At 34.3% G+C, this 20,234-nt stretch overlaps 1 protein-coding gene across 2 annotated transcripts in view; it reads right to left on the reverse strand.

Moving 5' to 3' along the window:
• LOC108726036 (rap1 GTPase-activating protein 1) overlaps positions 1-20,234 on the reverse strand; it is a 122,925-nt gene that overhangs the window by 75,269 nt on the left and 27,422 nt on the right. The window contains exon 1 of one of the 2 annotated variants that reach the window (XM_018453394.1): positions 6,858-7,835. The exons of the other annotated variant lie outside the window; for it this stretch is intronic. Coding sequence (XP_018308896.1) covers positions 6,858-7,126 — 269 coding nt within the window. The 5' untranslated portion in view covers positions 7,127-7,835. Of the gene's footprint in view, positions 1-6,857; positions 7,836-20,234 lie in introns of those variants that run through there. 2 annotated transcript variants of the gene reach the window in all.

Here is a 20,234-nt window from a genome sequence, read left to right on the forward strand (position 1 = left end):
TGAATATCTTGAAAAGTGTTGAATGTCTTGGAAAAGTCTTAAAAAGTTCTGAATGTTGTAATAAATTTTAAAGAGTATAAAATTTTAGATAGAGCAATTTTAGTTTAATTTTAGAGAGTGAAAAATATTAAATAAATATAAATAATTATAATATGTCAAAGAAATGACGTTCAAGTCAAAGAAACTTTTCTTTAATCGTATAACATTTAAATTTTTTCGATTCAAACAAATTTATTTTAATCGAAGAAATCGAAAATTATCAAGACTTTTAAGATCTATCAAAGCTTTCAAGACTTTCAAGATCTATCAAGACTTTCAAAATCTACCAAGACTTTTAAGAGTGTACATCTTCGAATAAATTCGAAATGTTTCAAAGCAGAGAAATGACTAAATTGATTGAAAATTCACAAGAGTATATGATTGAATACCCATCACTACCTAAACACTCCCGATGTTTGAACATTTAAATTCGAGATCCTGATATTACAATTCAATATTTATGAAAGTATCATAAATAAAAATATTCCCCAAAAAATTTTGTCAAATATTAATTAGAAGCGCTACTATACGATCTGAGGAACGCCATATAGTATTTTGATTCATTAAGAAAGGGAACTCTCTAGACAAGGAAAAAGCTAGAAAGAAAGTAGGAGATGAGATGACAACACGAGTGGACTATGGCATGGCAGCTGCAACATGTGTAGACATATAGAAGAAGGACAAGACGAAAGCAAAGGGAAGAGGAGTGTAAAAGCAAGATGAGAGGAACGGAGAGGAGAGGAAAGGAAAGAGAACGGAGTCTGAGATATCGCGAACACACAGTTACTTGTTCTCGACTTACGTGTTAATATACGGGGTGTGCCATATTTACCTTGTTATCGCTTTAAATGCGGGGTTGATTTTGAATTGAATTATCTTTAGCAAATTAAAGAGGCTATTCCATTTTAGCTTTTAATAAACTAAATTAATGCAATTTAATTTTCAACTTTAATATCCTAATAATTAAGCTTCAATTGGAATAATTGTTACACGATATATTAAATAAAAAATAATGTAACATGTACACTGAAAAAAAGATTGGCTGCTGCAGCAAATTAGATGGTAAAATATGGCATAGCATTTTTAATTGGCTGCAGCAGCCAATTTTTGGTTGCATTAGCCTATCCGCAATGTCAATATAAGATTTCGATAGGCTAATACAATCAAAAATTGACTGATACAACCAATTAAAAATGCTATGCCATATTTTACCATCTAATTTGCTGCAGCAGCCAATCTTTTTTTTCAGTGTAGGATGTAATATTAATGTATGCATTTATAAGCAAGCATTTAACCAAGTATAGTAAAAAATAAAAAGGTAGATAACGCGCGCAAATAAGCACGCGTCTATGATGTCTACACTGAAAAAAAAGATTGACTGCTGCAGCAAATTAGATGGTAAAATATGGCATAGCATTTTTAATTGGTTGCAGCAGTCAATTTTTGAATAAAAGATAAGAGTTATTATAGTCTTAAATACATTTCTTTTAAAGATTTAAATTCAGTAACTGTCTTTATAAACAAAAATTCAGTATTCCTATGCTGAAGTTTAAGCATTAAAATTATACTATAAGTTCAACTGCGCTCTACTCTCACTTGCTTAAATTTAATAGTTTCATTTCTTTTAAGATTCAGATTGAATAAGAAATGAAACAAATGAAAAAGGTGAATGAATACGAGGCTTTCTGTTATAGAAAATATCGCGTGATCTTTCTATCCGGTACAGATGTAAATTCGTTGAGAAAAATATTCGCGAATGCTATTTCAAACGCCAAAATGCAACACTAGATAGGCACTGCAAACATCGAATCCACTCAGAAATTAATGAAGCGTAAAGGTAAAAAAAATCTGCGCAAGATATGCATTATGTGTCGTAATCAATCGCTACATTAAGATTGCATTTACGGACAGTGCCCCGATGCCCCCATTCGAATATACATGTACCTACATATGAAACTTATTGCAATAATACAGGAAAAAAATAAGATACCCATTATGTATTTAAATCTGTTGGGCTTTTTAATACAAGTTTATTTAAAGAAACAGAAGCGGGATATAAATTATTATATTAAACGGAGTACAGAGAACGGAGATCAACGAGAAAAGCAGAGTAGTAGTGAATGTTGGAGTAAACGAGATGTTGCTATGATATAAAAAAAGTTAAATCAGAATACAAGTTCGCAGTTGTTCTTAAACTGTTTGGAACATAGATGATTAATAATGTAGTTACAAAATTATAAACTAGAATATGAGAACTATTTACAACAAAATCATAAACCTAGATTTAGCCAACGTGCTTTAAAATAAGAGAATTGATTGTATTTTATCTATTACATCTGTATTTTTAGTGATACAAACACAAATAGTATAAATAATATCGTAATATCTTGTGTATATAAAAAATAATAGCAGAAAAACAAATACATAAATTTTTAGAGCAGACTATTTAAGAAATTTAGGGTACATAAGGTACATATACATATTGCGTTTTGTATCTAACTTTATCCATTTCACCTCCCTAGGTAATAAATATTCCACGCGAAATTGTTTGCGAAAATTACATTCGTGTAATCGCGTCATCTCGGATCACGAAGCGGCAGAATGATGTTTGCCTTTATACCTGCGCGTGATCCCTAGGGATCACCCCTTTTACTTCATTCTCGAGTCCCCTTCTTACTACTAAATCAGTATTAGAAGTGACAGCTTCACGGTTTCCATACTTCTCAATTTCTTGTAACACATTCAACGCATCGTTTAATTACAATAATCAACACGATTTCAGTAATATTGATTTCAGTAATATTAATTAAAACCTACATTTTGTATATAAATTGTGTTTGTCTATTAATTCTCACGGAGAAAAATGATTTCGCTATAAACGCATAAATTTTGCGAATATAATTAACCGACAGATTATTATTTGAATAAATTAATAGACATATAATTTTTACATGTATATTTTTATAATTTAACTTCATAATATGATAAAATTATAATTCACTCAACCTATCACTTTTTTGTTAGTTTAATTTTTTGTAGCTCCATTAAATACTTTTAAAATCATTCATTGATTAATTTTTCTTCTTTCTTTGTTCGAAAAATTCAAAAAATTTATTTATAATATCTTTTCAGACTCTTGATTGAATATGTTAATGTCGAATTATGCTAATACTAACGATTACGTGTTGCGGTCTACAATACTAGCGATAAAAAGGATAATACTTCATTCTCTTGGCGAACAGCTGTAAAGTATTCACTCGTGCACTCGGACGAGAAATAAAACGCACAGATAGCTTTCAGTTGTTATCTTTGTCACATGCCAGCAATGGTAATCGGATACTGAAAATCTCTTAAGGGATTGTTTAGAATCCTCTATATACGTAGCTGTGTAAATAGCCGAAGTACACGGCTACGTGCGAATGAATATTTATGACGACGTACCGCGAATTATTCTAATTCCGTTCGCGGTGAATGTGCCGGGTATGTATTTCGTCGTGTCGTCGCCTTGTGGACATAATAGCTTAAATGACGACTTTCGCTTTGGATCGAACTTGCAAATGTGCTGGATCACGCAACAATCGTGAACGACGTTTCCCGAGCGATTTGCGTGTCGCATTTATCTTCACGCATGTTTTAAAGATCGAGCAAAGTTATTCCTATCCGCAGGCAAATCGCACGAGTCGAGATTGCACGTAAATCGATCGTACGTATACTATATAGACGAGGAAGTTTAATAGAGTATCGATCATTTCGTCCATACGGTGTCGAGTATCTCCCTGGTATTTTTTCCTAAACATGATTACATGTCATAATGTCTGATTTACGTATGCAAAATACCACTGTAAAATCACGTATTCATATTTAGTTACATATCGTCGTATATGAAATATGGAGATTCCAACAGTAGCACGGTGAAAACGAAAATATAACAGAATTCAACATTCATTTAAAAAAAAAAACGCACAAGAACAAAGATAGGTAATTATTTCCTGTAGTTTCTTATATGCTGAATAGAATATCGTTTATCAAATTGCTCTATCACGTCAAAATTTTGAGAAATTTGCGGTTAAAGTAGCAAAAAAAGATTGTTTTAATATGAACGTATACGAATCGGACTCTCTAATATTAACCCTTACAATACAAGGTACAATTTGGTGTCTCATCCGTTCAAACATGGGTTAGAATCCGTCCGTTTTTTTCACCTATTAAGAATGGTTCAAAAAATCTTTAAAAATTTACCAACATACTTTCAATTTCCTAGAATAAATCTATCTTCAATCCTAGAATAAATATTGAAACTTCATTTTGGAAAATAATAAAATGTAGTATAATTTATAATTACCGAAAGACTCAAAGAAACTTGCACGAACAGGAATCGCTCGGTCACTACTCTCTAAAAGTAAATCAGTGATGTATTATCACTGACTTCAGTGCTACGCTTGTAATATCAGCGAATATTTACGCACTCAAAAAAGTGATCTTGGAGTTATATATACACGCAAAAAAATATTTTGCTGCTCCAGCTAGAATTATAGCTGTTTTTTGTATCTGATAGAAAATTATGTATCATACATATAGAATTTATAGCACAAATCTAAATTCTATCTCTGTCATCTATATGATTAGATGCAATACATATCGCAGTACCTGCTAGAAATTTATCTATTCCAGCTATTTTTCGTGCTTAGATAATTTTCGCTGTAACTGCAAGATCACTTTTTTGAGTGTAGCGAAAATTATCTAAGTACGAAAAATAGCTAAAATAGATAAATTTCTAGCAAGTACTGTGATGTTGGATATGTATTGCACCTAATCATATAGATGACAGAGATAGAATTTAGATTTGTGCTATAAATTCTGTGCGTATGATACATAATTTTCTATCAGACAAAAAACAGCTATAATTCTAGCTGGAGCAACAAAATATTTTTTTGCGTGCTATTTTTCAGTAATAATACACTGATTCATTTTGAGAAGTTATGGTTTCTACAGATTGAATCTGCAGAAAATCATAACCTCTAAAGTGAATCAGTGTATTATTACTGAAAAACAGTAAATATTCGCTGATGACTTCAGCGCTACACTTATAACTGATGTAATCAATAATAATACATTAATTCACTTTTAGAAAGTAATGACTTTTTTTACGGTAAGGCTTAAATAATAGAAATGGAAAGAAACAAATTGTCAATGAGAATCAAGCGCGGTAATTGGAACGCAAATCCTTTATTGTGTTTTACTTTAATTCATTTTGGAATCCAAACGTTTCGGCTTCATTCCGAGCCATCATCAGTGGTTAAAGTTGATCAATAAATTACGGTAATGTATTATAAAATACATATTATAATGCGTGTGATTATTTTCTCAAGCTCCAAATTGCAATGTTATGCTTATGTCTCTCACAATGTTTGCAAGTTTGCAAGGCCAAATGATTTTTTTAATCCTGCAACGAGACGATATCCATCAATATCATTATTCTATCATAATTGTGAAGATTTATAATAATTTGAATAAAGTGTCCCGACTAGCTGCAACCTATAGTCAATGCATCGCGGGAAGATGCAATTTTGGTGAATTCGCGATGGATCTTGAAACGCATCGTCATTCTTCTCGCATATGGAGAGTGCACAATGTCGTTAAAAGTTAGAGTGTGCCCGTTACGCGGCCCAGCCTAACTCTTTCCTCTCTCTCTCTCTCTCTCTCTCTCTCTCTCTCTCTCTCTCTCTCTCTCTTTCACTCGCGAATTGCGCGCGCGAGTGCAGCCGTGTAACGAGCAGTAATCTCAAGCGGTAATTTACGAAATGACAGTCCATAAATATTTCGTCCGTAAATTATGATTACGGGTTTGATCGACTCTCGCCCTCCCTTTCCTCCAGCCGGAGTTCTTCTTTTTCCGCTTTCATACGGTTGTCGTATGCCGTAACTGTAACCACGGCCGCTGCGTCGCTCGACTTTTCGCGTATCGCTAAAAGAGAACGGACACCATTTAACGGAAATCGGAACGCGAGATGCGGATACGTGCACGTTTAAATGCGCGAACTGGAACGAGGTCCGCGCGAATAGAGAAAAGCGATGAGAAGGCGCATCATGCTCATCGCGAGATATCGCCCGTAATCGGACGTGAAGATTTGCCTCGAGATTTTCTATTAAGCTTCGTAATTATTCTTTGTAATCGAAAGATTCCTCGGTAACAAACTTTATGCCGCGCACGCGAGAACCACTCCTCTACAGCACAAAAGTTACAGCAATATTGCAGCGTTATTGCAGCGATATTGCTGCAAATTCTGTGCTGTATGGGACTGGCGGATTCACGGGGGTTGGGCATAGGAACCATCCCTCCTTGGAATCTTCTTTTTTAAAAATATTTATAGCAAAAAATGCTATATATATTTTTAATGTTTCTGAAATGCTTAATTACAATTTTAATATTCTGAAATATTTTTTAATTTAAGAAACTCCTAGGCCGGTATTCATAGTCGGTTCTTATTTTAAGACCGTCTTAAGTAATGTCTTAAATCGCTAGTGAATATAAGATTTGACTATGAATGAATTGACCGGCCCTAGATAGAAAAAACACATTCTATTATATTATATTGGTCTTCTTTTGTGTTAATATAATTTTAAATAAAACGTTTTATTAGTTGTACATTTAAATAATATTCTTTCAATGTAATAATTAAGTAACAATGTAATATTCTATCTTTTCATATTTGACCTTAAAAGAAATTTCTCTTTCGGCGAGCTAATGGTTCCCCCTTGACAAATTTCTAGATTCGCTAATTTCGAGAATAAGATTGGACAAAGAAAAGAATCTTTACCGTTTCTTGGAGAGGAGTGTGTAGGACTCCTTGGTCGCGGCGCAGATTCTCATCCGCATTTTACGCACGGCCCTTTTTCGCACTCCGCCCTCGAGAACTGGCATCCAGACGACGAGTTCTACTCCTCCTTCACCACCGCTGCCACCACCAGCGCTACCTTTTCCTCCACCTTCTCGGCGACGGACGATCGCCGCGACGACACCTTGCCGATCACTTTGCACTACGGGCGTGTTCTCCGCCCTTCGAAGACGACGCGGCGGACCTCGCATTCGATTCACGTCACGATCGGCATGGTGCGATTAATCCTCCCCCCTCCCAGTCTCCTTCTCTCTCACTGAATACACGCACGAAGAGAGAAAGCGAGGGATGTGAACGCGCACGATAATTATTTCGTCCGCCCGGCCGATTTTTCCGCAGTCGCGACGCGCGGGTGAATTATAATTTACAATCGGTGAGCTCCTCCCCGTTGCTGTCCTCCCTTATCTCGAGGTCGCCCTCCACCGCTCGATGATTCTCGCGATGATTCTCTCTCTTCTTTTACTCAACTCAACGAGTCTCCGGTTCGCCTCTAGTCTATTCGATAACTATTATAAAGATAAGAGCGTTCTCTGCGCGCATGCATGGCCTGGGGGCCCGAAAATGTTCACTTGATCGATAGCCTCTCGCTGGATTTGCCCACTTTTGGTGCACGTAGATCGATAAGAGGCACGTGGGATCGTTATCGTTAGAAAATAAGACGGATCCCGTGCAAGACACCGATCTGATTGTCCCGATAATTCGCTTCGGTTCAATAACTCTGGTTATTTGCTACTTGCTATTTGAATTTGCAGCGAATTGTGAAGATATTGATTTTTATTATTAATTGTAAAACCTCGCAATCCGATATTTCGCTCCGGTAATTCGCTTCGGTTCAATAACTCTGATTGTTTGCTACTTGCTATTTGAAGTTACAGCGAATTTGTGAAGATACTGATTTTTATTATTAATTGCAAAACTTCATAATTCGTTGTCGATAAATTTGTTTTAATTTAAAGTTAGAAATAAAAAGAAATCTTAGTTTTGTTGAATGAAAAAATTTTGCAAATTGATCTAGTTAATATAAGAATAAGATTATTTAAAGAAAAAGAAAAGATATTTAAAGAAAACTTCAAGTGACTTTAAATTAACTGAAGTTTTCAACTTTTAAAGTTTTTTTCTAATTTTACACTTTTTTATACTTTATATAATGCAATAATGTAGAATTTTATCCGATGCTTGATTTTAATGTGTCTCTTATTATTTTGTTTCTTTAGAACAGAACTTTTTAATTCTTAGTGATCTATAAATAGCAATGACAGATAAGCAACGTTTTAAAGTTACGCAGCAATTACAACATAGCAACAAAAATATTATACATCAAATACAAGAAAAGTATCTATGTCAATAATGGTTCACAGAGGTTTGAATAAAGGTTTGAATTTTCATTCTCTACGCTGCCCAAACACACAAAACGATACTTTCTTATTTAGATAAACAAACGAAATTCGGTGTAGATTTCTCTATCACTCCTTTTAAATGACATCTACATTCATGTGACAGCTGCGAGAACTCTAAATTCACTTAAGATAGTCACCTTTCTTTGAAATAATTTCTAATTAAATAACGAATCTTGGAACGCGCAGACTTCGGGCATTCAACTCGACAAGTACTGAATACCGAAGATAACCCGGTGGCGAAAACATCAGATCAAAATCGTAAAGAAATGTAAATAAGCTCGGTTTTCAACGAACGGATAAAAGCGGATTGAATTTAATTGAACCGAAGTTACTGACACGAGCGATTTAAGAGAAGCGAGTAATCCAAGCGAGAAGGCAGCGCGCTATTATCTGTCGTTCTTTGTATCACTCCAATTTTTCCAGGAAGCGAGAGAGAGCTCTTGGCCGAACGTAGACCTTTGGTTCGCGCGCAGTCTCGAAATCAATTCGCGATCGCGATCGAATGCTGGTAATCAAACGATATCAGTGAACGCTATGACGAGTGGCTGATTAGCATTCGGTTAACCGTCTACGCGACAATATCACACATTGATGGAGATAGAAGCTGCAAATCGAAGAGGAATTGGAAGCAGTAACTAACGTCGGTGTTATCGACACCCTGTTATCAGTTTCGCCCACTGTCTTTGTTCGCTCGCAGACCTACGAGCAAGAAATCCGATTCGAAATCGACGTTTGTGACGGAGCACTCAACGATCTATACATCTACACTCGACGTCTACACAATTACGTTGAAGTACATTTATCGACACGATCAAAATCGCGCACTGGAACACACAATCGTATATTTGCAGAAGAACTGTTCGTACGTAGTCTTCCGTCCGATGTCATCACCGTCAGATCGAAAGCAAAGTGTGATGATCAAAGTCACCCTAGGTATACCGCGTGATCGCGTTTCATGCTCGTAGAAAGAAAGAACCAGTTCGCACACGTCGATCCTATTTTCCAGGGAACTTGTAACCACGTAACATTGTCTCGCGTATAACTATCAATTTGGTACGCGTCGCTGCGAGAGACATCGAGAGTAACGCTGGCGGTACGACGACCGATACGATCGCGGTTGAGAGCGAGATCGGCAAGATGCACAGCGTCGAAGCACGTGCACACGATCGGCCCGTCGAAGCGAGTGTGAGAGCACGAGGAGGCATGCGTGACGCGCGTACCCCTCCGTGCGTCGTAAGACCCCGGCGGTGACCGCCGGAGGGGGTAAACGAGAAGCGACCGGCGATTCGCGTCGCTGGAGGGGACGAGAGAGGAGGTCGAGTCGTCGGTCCCCGAGAGAGAGGGGGGGGGGAGGGAGAGTAACGTAACCCCCGTGCTCTCCTCTCCTACCCTCGTCGTCCTCGCATAACGAGTCTCGCCTACTTCCTTCCTTCTCTGTCTCTCGATTTACCGTGTAATCGAGTGTATGTGCGCGCCTTCTAGCTTTTTCTTCTTCACGACGTTTCTCTTCGCCTTCGAACGACGGGTACACCTTTATAGCGCACCTACGCTTCTTCCAGCGATATTATTTCTTCTAGCGAGACTATGTGAATGCTTCGCAGACCCTATGACGCGTCGCACACGCTGAATGATCGAGGCTGTATATGTTGCAGATTTGCGTAAAAATCTGATAAACTTGCAAATTCTGGTTTTAATGAGACCTTGCGTTATACTATTTGTAACATATGACGTTTTGTATTTATTATGGTGATTTGCTACGATTTTTAAATAATTATTTTAAAAAAAATATATATATATATAGGTGTTCGAGATGCTGTTAAATTTTTTTTCTCAAAATTTAAAATCCTTTAATGGCAAGCTACTATGCCCTTAAGAAGCCTACTTGCCAAAAATTTCGCATTCCAAAGTTGACCTATTTTTTTGGTCGAAAAATCGACCAGCGGTCCTTAATGGGTTAAGCCTATAATTACGTAGTTGTAAGTGATTGTAGTCGTAAAAATTCACCAAGCACAGCCGAATATGAGAAGAATATTCGATTGATCAGTCGATTCTTACAACTACAACCATTTATACTTACATAATTGCAGAATAACCTTTAGCGTTATTTGTACCATTCTATCTTTGTCATTCATTACATATAAAACAAGGATAGAACGATATTAACGCGCCTGTCTGAACACAAGCTATGTATAATGGATTCCATGATTTTTTTATTTTGTACAAAAGTAGCATCATCTTGCTCATGTGTGCGCGCGAAAGGACGCGCTTTAGGAAAAATATATTTGAAGAGAGACTCTCCGTTTCTCTTGAATTTCTCATAGAAAATTTTTCATGAATTAAACATAAGGTACTTTCCAGCAAGAGACACAGATGACAGTGTAACACAGTGAATTATTTGACCTGTTCTTTTTACCTTCTTGCATGATTTATCTTTTCTCTTTTTCTCTGCAAAAAGAAAAGTGCAAGAACTTTAATTAAAAAGAACAGACCTATTACATCCTTGTTGCTTGTCTATTGTGTTAACAAAGATGAAATAATCACTAACTGTGTTACATTGTGTCGCTTGCTGGAAAGCATCAATAGATTCGCACTTACATCGATTGAATCCTACAGTTGAACGTAACCCTTTCGAAGAGAGCAAGGGGTGTGCTTTTTCTTCAATCTTGTGCGCGCGATCTTTTTACGGACGCAGATTGATCGACTGGCCCACACATTTTTATTTACGAAAGCGATCGCGGAGGACATGATGTTGCGATACGGCAGCAGAATGCCGATGTGCATCGTATGACCATCTATCGTGAATTTAACCTAGAATCAGTCAATCATGGGTTGGGTCGATAGGGTCCATTGGCCTCCTGGTCAGTTCAAGTCTCGACCTATTGCGAACGACATTGTCCATTGACAAAAGCCTCGATTTCGTACCGACCGATTACGTGATGTCGCGTCGTATTTACTTGTCGCCGTATGGGAGTACAAGGTGAGTTCGTTAATCTACTTATAAACGAATGCTGCTTTTTTATTAAGGCGACTGTACGACGCGGATTAGCAATCGATGCTAATGAGTGTACAAACAGAAAGGATTTAAATCAGTTAAGATTGAAATAATCTCTATACAAATAACGATATTAATAAGTTTATTAGGAAAAATATTCTAGTTAAATTTACTTTTCGTGTGCAATCTCAGAAATTAATCATTAAATATATTTTCCTCAAAATTATACAACATGTAGACTGATTTTACAAAAATGCAGGAACCTTTTAATATTTTTTAAATCTTAATCAATACGGAATTTAAGGATGACAATCTTTTGCAACGATAATCCAGAATCTCAACTTCTTAACGAATTAAAATTGAAATAAAAGTCGAATTTCTTGGTAGAGAGTATAATATAAATAAAATATTTAAAAATATATAATATAATATTAAAAAAATTAAACTAGACGAGAAACAGGCGTCGTGTCGAACGTAGTAAGAATACCAATGTACAATTCTGTATTCCGTCAGAGGCCGATAACCTGGGACACGTTTCGAAAACATGCCCATAAATCAAAGCTATCTTCGAAGGGACGTACATATAACATAACTACCATGCATGTTTTAAGACAGTAAACTGAGGATGTACAAGATTTTAATGTGCTTATTACATTTGTTGCATTGTTGTCCACGGTCATGGTATTATCCATCTTATTAGCCGAAGTTGAGTACTTTTTTCTTTTTTTTTCTTTCAGATATATTATAATACATTTTACGATTGTCAAGATATTCCTCCAATAATCCACTATCGCAAGATGCGGAGGCCGCAAAGATATAAATATTAGATGTAACGTTTCTTAAATTTTGCAATCTTCTTGGAAAATCTTTCGTGATTTTCAGATAGTACATAATTAATCTGAGATATTTAAGAAAATGTGGTTTTTTTTAAATTTCAACGTTCTGTATCTTAGAAACTATGTTTCTTAAAGCTTTTGATTATTATTAAAGCTTCATCAAGACTTCTTTAAGACTTCAAATGATCCAAGGAATCACCCGAAATTATGATTTAAAATACATCTTGTATAATCGAGATGCATATATGTATAACGTGTAATGCAAATATAGACGCTTCCTAATATTTAATAAGTTAAAAGGTGTAATTTATAAAATATTTTCCTTGTTGAATAAAACAAAATATTATAGATGAATATATTATCGATTAAATCAGATATCAGTAGTTTAGAGAGACATTGCGTAGTTATAAATAATTTATCTTATTTTTTATTTACTTTGAATATTAAAAGCACTGTTCAAGGCTTTTAATAGTCAAAATAAATAATTCTAGTACTAAATTGAATTTCTGTAAAGGAGTAGACAATACAACGTGAGTATAACAAATGCAACGAATCTTAACTATAGGCGATGCGCAATTGCCGGTCAGTGAAAGTGGAGAAATTCGGAAAGAAACGGAAAATGAACGTTACGTCGTATACGTCGGGGGCAACGGCGATGATTTATCGGTGATAGATTTTGCCGGTGATCCCAAACGAATGCCATAATGCGGAGGGTATCGGATACCTGGTGATACTCGAGCATATGTGCCGTTCATAAAGCATGCCGGCAACAATGCAATCTCTTCGGTCTGATTGCTATTGTTCCAGGGTGCAGGAGAGCGAATGGAACGTCAACGACTACGAAACACTTTACGAGATACGGCGATAGATATTTAGGAATGTATAATCGCTTACGTAACATCACCTTCATTCAATTGAACACTTGGGGTGCACTTTATTACTCATTAGACGCAATACACTGTTAGAAATGTTTGTGAATTTATAATACCCTTACAATAAAAATGTGCAATAAATTTACAAACCATATAACATTTTGTTGTGATTTCACAATATTTGTAAATTTACAATAGAAATTTGTTGTGAATTTACATAACTGGCGTGCCGCGCTTGCGTATTAGAGATTTGCATATACTTTACTACAAAATGTTATTGTAATTTCACAATACAACTGTTTAAATTTACAGCACATTTTTGTTGGATAAAAACTTCCAATACTTTTGGAAGTTTACAATAGAAATTTCTTACAGTGTAGTTTGACATAAGATGGAATGTAGCTAACGGAAATCTATTCAGAGATGAATATAGAACAATTTCTTAAAGATATAAAATCCCTAGCTAATAATGATTACCAAATCATGAAAAAGTTATTACTATTAATTCTTATTATTCCAATGTTATTATATTAATTTGTTTTATTTCTGAGCCGTTACTACCGTTATTCACTATCATTTAAAATTTTTTTACTTTGCAATCTTATAATTACTTCGAAATAAAGTATCTGTTATATTTTCTCATTCATCCGAATATTCTAGATCACTGCGCTTCACCTTATTTATTAGCAATTCTATCGCTATGATCAGAATCGACGATTCCATAGCAAGCGGTGCATTATTCCGCTTGGTAGCCGCATCTCGTGTGTTTCGGAACGAATAATACACCCATTAAAGCATCTGCTGTACGTTGCACCGTCTAGAGTACTCTACACGGAAAAAAATGTTTCTGGTTTACACCTAATTCTGATTAGCTGAAATTGCATTAGCTACCATAGCTATGAATTTGCTAATACAAAGGATTTGCTGCTGTAGCTAATATAAGGACGTGATAGCAAAATATGCATGTCTGTTACAGATCGATTTATTTAGCAATATGAAGTTAGTTGTCACAGTTATCGGATATGTCCGTTGTAAAAGAAAATTGTCTCTACCACAATTAAATATGGTTTGCTGAAACTGTACTTGCTACCAAATTGTCTGTTACACAGAAAACGTTTGCTGCAATGATCAATACATCGACATAATAGCAAAATGCTTGTCTGTTACAATGATAATATTTAGGCCTCACAGCTAATGGAAATTAGACCTTGCAGATACGACGTTACGTGTCCATATAATGCTACTGAATTTAGTTGCCATACCTAATTTTTAGCTGTGGCAGCTAATCTTTTTTTTCCGTGTAGACATCCTCAAGTAAGAGATCGAACGTACACAGAGAGAAAAATGTTTGATATTTGTAACTATAATTATATATTACTATAATTATGATTATTACTGCTATAATAATAATAACAGTAACTATATATATAGTTCCAGTAACAAATGTTATAATTGGCAACCTAAAATGACTATAATTATACATAACCATAAAAAATATGGTTGTCCCAAAATATAACTATAAAATTATAATCACTTGAACCATTTTTATGGTAATTTCAACTATTTTATGGTTATAACAACTATAATTATAGTCATTTTAGGTTGCCAATTATAACATTTGTTACTGGAACTATATATATAGTTACTGTTATTATTATTATAGCAGTAATAATCATAATTATAGTAACATATAATTATAGTTACAAATACCAAACATTTTTCTCTCTGTGTAGTTTAGACAACAATTGGTCCGCCATATTTTTCAAGACGTTTAAAATAAAATGAGATAGATGAGAGGACGTAGATACCTCATTCTATCCTAAGCAGGTGCTGAAAAATATGACAGACTAAACGTATTGTGTCTAACCTCTTACTTGAGAAGAAACTCAAACTTATTTATCTCCAGCACCGTCTACCTACACGCGGCAAGAGTTTGATCATCTATCTATCTACCTATCTATTTATTTACCTATTTACCTACCTACCTACCTACCTACTCACCTACTCACGTGAATCCATTTGCACGGCCTGTCCCGTTTCCATGGTGTTTTGCGCCCCGCTGCTCCGAGGCATGTTTCTCGCGCACCGAACATTAAGGCCCCAGTTTTGTAAAATTATACAAACTGTTATATGTACACGGTGAGCTAGATTCTCGATTCGTTACAGGCAAGAAAGAAAACCGATTACGTTTCACCGTCGTCACAAATAAACTGAGAATGATTTTCGAGATTGAGTTCAAGAAAATTAAATCGCCTCGAATTCCCGCTGATAACGAAAAATACGAATCGATTTTATCGTCGGAGTTGGATGAAAAATAAAGAAAGATTTCCTACGGTGAGAGAAACGCAACCGGCGAAACAGATCGTGTCGGATATTAATCAGTACGAAGAACAGATTTTCATTGAGCAAACATTCTAGAAAAAAAAATTGGCTGGATACAATTCTGAGAACGTAGTACATAAGATGTTAAAACTATACGCCAAGATTTGGACACGTAATATTGTTGAACTGAAGAGTACGCATCCGAAGACGAGAGTTAAACACAATTATAGCCGAGTACGATTATTATCACCGTGATAAAGATACAGACGATAAATGGTGCGAACAAGGAGGTCGTTAATATAATAATATTCTTTTCATTAGCATATATAGCGTTAATAATAACTGCTGCAAAACGTTGTGTAAAAAGTCATTGACTCTATTATTAAAGGAAGGGAAAAAAGAACGGAAATACAATAGCGGTAGTTGCGTAACTTATCATATCGTAAGCATGTATTGCGACAATGACTGGTAGACATGTGGGCGATGTTATTTTTATATTCCATCTTGCAAAATTGTCACGTTAAGATAGCAATAAAACTCAGGAACATATTCACTAAACGAAAGAATAGCAAAAAATAAGCGATATTGCGTTTTAAATAAAATTTCAATTTCATTTAATAACAGTTAACTATTTATGCTTGCTGATTGCGAACATCGAGAGTGATTCGCAATATTGTGCGTTAGGAGATACGTCGAAAATAGTTAAGTGTACAATTGCAAACAAACGATAATAACGCACGAATACTCATAATCTTCCCTCGTTTGGGGTAGAGAATAAGCGGACAAAAAATATGGAACAAAAACAAAAATAGCGAAAAAAGAAGTCGGACCCCCAGTTATGACAGTAATTCTCTACCATTCGTTTTGACAGAGCCTGACGAATCCTAACATCGGAACGAAATCTTCTTCGAAAGAGGGTCGAAAGATTGGCAAGTAATTGAAATAATAAACTCGACACATCATATATTTAGGAATGCAATTGCTATAAGCATTGTAGATCATACCGATAGAAATGATTCTAATAATCACATTATGTTAAATTAACACTCGGACTGTTTATGTCCACAAAGTTACAACACTCAAAATATTTTTTACTGTGTATTGTCTTCGTTTCGCAATCGATAGGCTGTGTGTGAGCAATGCTCATGTGTGTGTACATGAAGCATGTATATGTATAATGAGAGCCCGTGTGCGTATATTTCTGCGGAAACGCACGTTGTAACAATCGTATGAATTTAGACAAGAATTATTATAAACAATGAGAATCTTACTAGATCGTTATACATTTGAAAACTGAACAATAACAAATAGAAGTAGCTAATGGCTATACACAGAGAGAAAAATGTTTGGTATTTGTAACTATAATTATATATTACTATAATTATGATTATTACTGCTATAATAATAATAACAGTAACTATATATATAGTTCCAGCAACAAATGTATATAATTGGCAACCTAAAATGACTATAATTATAGTTGTTATAACCATAAAATAGTTGAAATTACCATAAAATTATAATCACTTGAATCATTTTTATGGTAATTTCAACTATTTTATGGTTATAACAATTATAATTATAGTCATTTTAGATTGCCAATTATATACATTTGTTGCTGGAACTATATATATAGTTACTGTTATTATTATTATAGCAATAATAATCATAATTATAGTAATATATAATTATAGTTACAAATACCAAACATTTTTCTCTCTGTGTAACAGTCAAAGCTGGATCTTTAATGCTTAAATAATTCAATCTGAATTACTATATATATACATGCATATATATCATATTTGTAATCATTCAAACTGCGCGCCAAATTGATTTTTCGGACTTATAAATGCAATTAAACTACTGTAGTAATATTACGAATTAAATTAACAAGCAATTTTAATAATTTGATGCTCAATCAGGCATCCTATTAAAAAGATGTTAATATGCGCCGCTGAAAAACTGTAAATAAATTTATTGCGAAAAATATCTAAGAATTATGTTGTGCATTTCTCTTGCCTGTATTTATCATTTTAACGGCTTTGATAGATTTATTGACAAATTATGAGAGTTGATTTTATTTTATATAATTAAATTTGAAATTTTAAGAGCAAAATTTAAAGAGACTATCAACTAAAATGATTAAAATTTTAAAGTTGAAAAATGATGGCTAATTTTACGGAATAATGTAACATTTTCGAGTACGATAGAGAGGGAATGAAAAGATACGTACTCCCCCTCCTCTCCGCATGAAAAATGCAATCAAAACGAAAAGGGGAACGAGAGCAAGGATTTAGAGGGGACAGGATGCTACACAAAAAAACCTGCCGCACGTGTGCATGGAACATCCAATTCCGCACCGTTATTCATCCATGTACCACAGGCGATCTTATAGTGATGAAAAAGAGCGACGCTTTATTATTAAAAGGGCATAGAAGGAATACGGGCACGCGAACAAAGCTTCCGGATACGGAATAGATATACTTTTCCGTGTGCTACTCGCGGAGTTGCGAAGAGCACAGGACATTCCGTCCAGTTTTCAATTTCACGTAAAAAATTAGCATTTTTGAGACAATGAAAAAAATCGATCAAAAGGCTAAAGCATTTTTATTAAACAAAAAAAAAACATTTTGTCAACACATTGCTTACATGGAATATAATCAACAACTTTGTACATTTATACAACCTTGGACTAGGATTGCTCGAATTTTGAAAACTCATGATATACTTTTAAAAATGACATAATTGAAAATATGACATGAAAAGTAATGCATATTCATTCCTAATTAAGACTTTGTTTTAATTCAGAAAGAATTTAAATATGCTTTACTCAAAAGTTGTTTACTTTGAGATGTGATACTTTTCTATCAACGCGATGATAAGAAGCCAACAAAAATTTTCAATCTTTTTTTTTATAGCTAACTAATTTGTACGAAATATACCGAAATATGTCAATTTTACAATATTTTTAAGGGATGTGTATTATTGTGATAAATTCAACTTGTGGTATTTCCTTGATTAGGATGGCTACGTTTGCATGTGACTCCAATTTATAAACAGAAAAGCGCCCACCAGCGGTTTACTGGCTCACACCTGCGAGACCTTGTTAAGGGCTCCAAGCCCAGAAGGCTATCTTTCTGAACAACCGAGGAGGGGACACTAGTCCCCTCGCCTCATCCTCTTCCGGTGTTAATGGTGTTATGTTAGTACAATCTAACACAACCTAACATAATTTTTTTTAAATTGGAAAAACGCAAAGTGGGGGCTGACCTAAAAAATTATTTTTTACCATTTTTTAACGTTTTTTCATAATACGATTTTAATGTTCAATGAGTTTAAAGCACAATGTAATGTTTAAAGCACAATGTAATACAAACAAAACTAATTCAGCACAATTCTCAAAATAAGTTAATTCTAAAAGTAAGGGACTAATTATATTATAATTTATAATATAACATATATACTTTGTATAGACTACATAATATTTTCCATGCTTGAGGAAAACTACATTTCCGTTGTTGTCACATCATATTACGATTCGTTCGACGTTTATCGTCTATTTAGGACATCGAAATGACGACAGAAAGGCACTTTACATATTCCGACATTGTGACACAATGCAGTATAAAAGAGACCGTCAGGAAAATATATCAATGTTCCAATTAGAAAGTCGAACATACATTCTTAAACTATCGCCAAAAATTAGGACGTTGAAATAAAAACCTTACGTAAATTATAAGCAACATAAATACTATCAGACATAAAAAGGAAAATAGTACCTCGATCTAATCTTCAAGAGTTCTCCATTATGAGGATAAAAAATTTACAATCATCCATTCGACCCAGATTCCTAATATCGATGTTTTGCTTACACTACAGTTAGAAATTGCTTAATGAATTTTAAGAAACATGTAAAGGAAGTTTGTGCAATGGTTATAAGGTGACTGAAAAGTAATGAATGGTTTAACTGAAAACTAAGTTATAGCATTGTTAAACGTATGTGTGCATTAAATATTAAAAATATCATCATAAAATTTAGCATACTTTACACAACTTACATAAGTCGAGTTTAATATATTTTATAACATTATATTAAATTTAATGTATTTATAACTGAAAAATATATTTGTGTACGTGAAATTTAATGTGCTTTTCATAAAATTTTATGAAATTTAATGTGCTTTTCATAAAATTTTATGAAATTTAATGTACTTTCCATAAAATTTTATGTGGATTTGCATGAAATTTAATGCATACATTCATTATATTAAGACTACTGTAAAATTTTCAATTAAACCATTCATTACTTTTCAGTTGTCTCATAACTACAAGCTCTTTACATATTACTTAAATTGATAACTTAAATTTCTAACAGTGCAGTATTACGAGGTAATATTTTACCTCTGATAAATCGGTAGAGGTTTCGAAAACGCGAAAAAAAAGCATAGCTTTAAGGCGACAGGGATTATCTAATCGCACGATTTTCTCCGAGTCTTACTTTCATCTGTAACTGGTTCTGCTACTTTAACGTATACGGTATGCGGGCACTTAGCGAGTCGCGTCAGCCTCAGTAATTATTATCACGTTTTAAGTTTAGCCATCGTGTCTCACTATAATCCTCGAGATTTCGATAAAATCGACAAGATGTCAAATGTTTTTATCAACGGCTTAAGAAAACTCTAAAATTTTTAGTAAAACGGTGACTACATGAGAAAAATTAATGTGTTTCAGAAAGTACGATTTCTCCGTACAGGAATAAATATTTTCAATCACATTGAACATTTTTGTATTACAAAGTCGTTTTTTTTTATATTAGCAAATAATAATTTGAATAGGCATAGACTTTGCAAGATACGTGTAATGACTTCAAGATTAAATCT

The sequence above is a fragment of the Mycetomoellerius zeteki genome, unplaced genomic scaffold (genome assembly GCF_001594055.1).
Source record: "Mycetomoellerius zeteki isolate Tzet28-1 unplaced genomic scaffold, Tzet1.0 scaffold38, whole genome shotgun sequence".
Taxonomy (NCBI): domain Eukaryota; kingdom Metazoa; phylum Arthropoda; class Insecta; order Hymenoptera; family Formicidae; genus Mycetomoellerius; species Mycetomoellerius zeteki.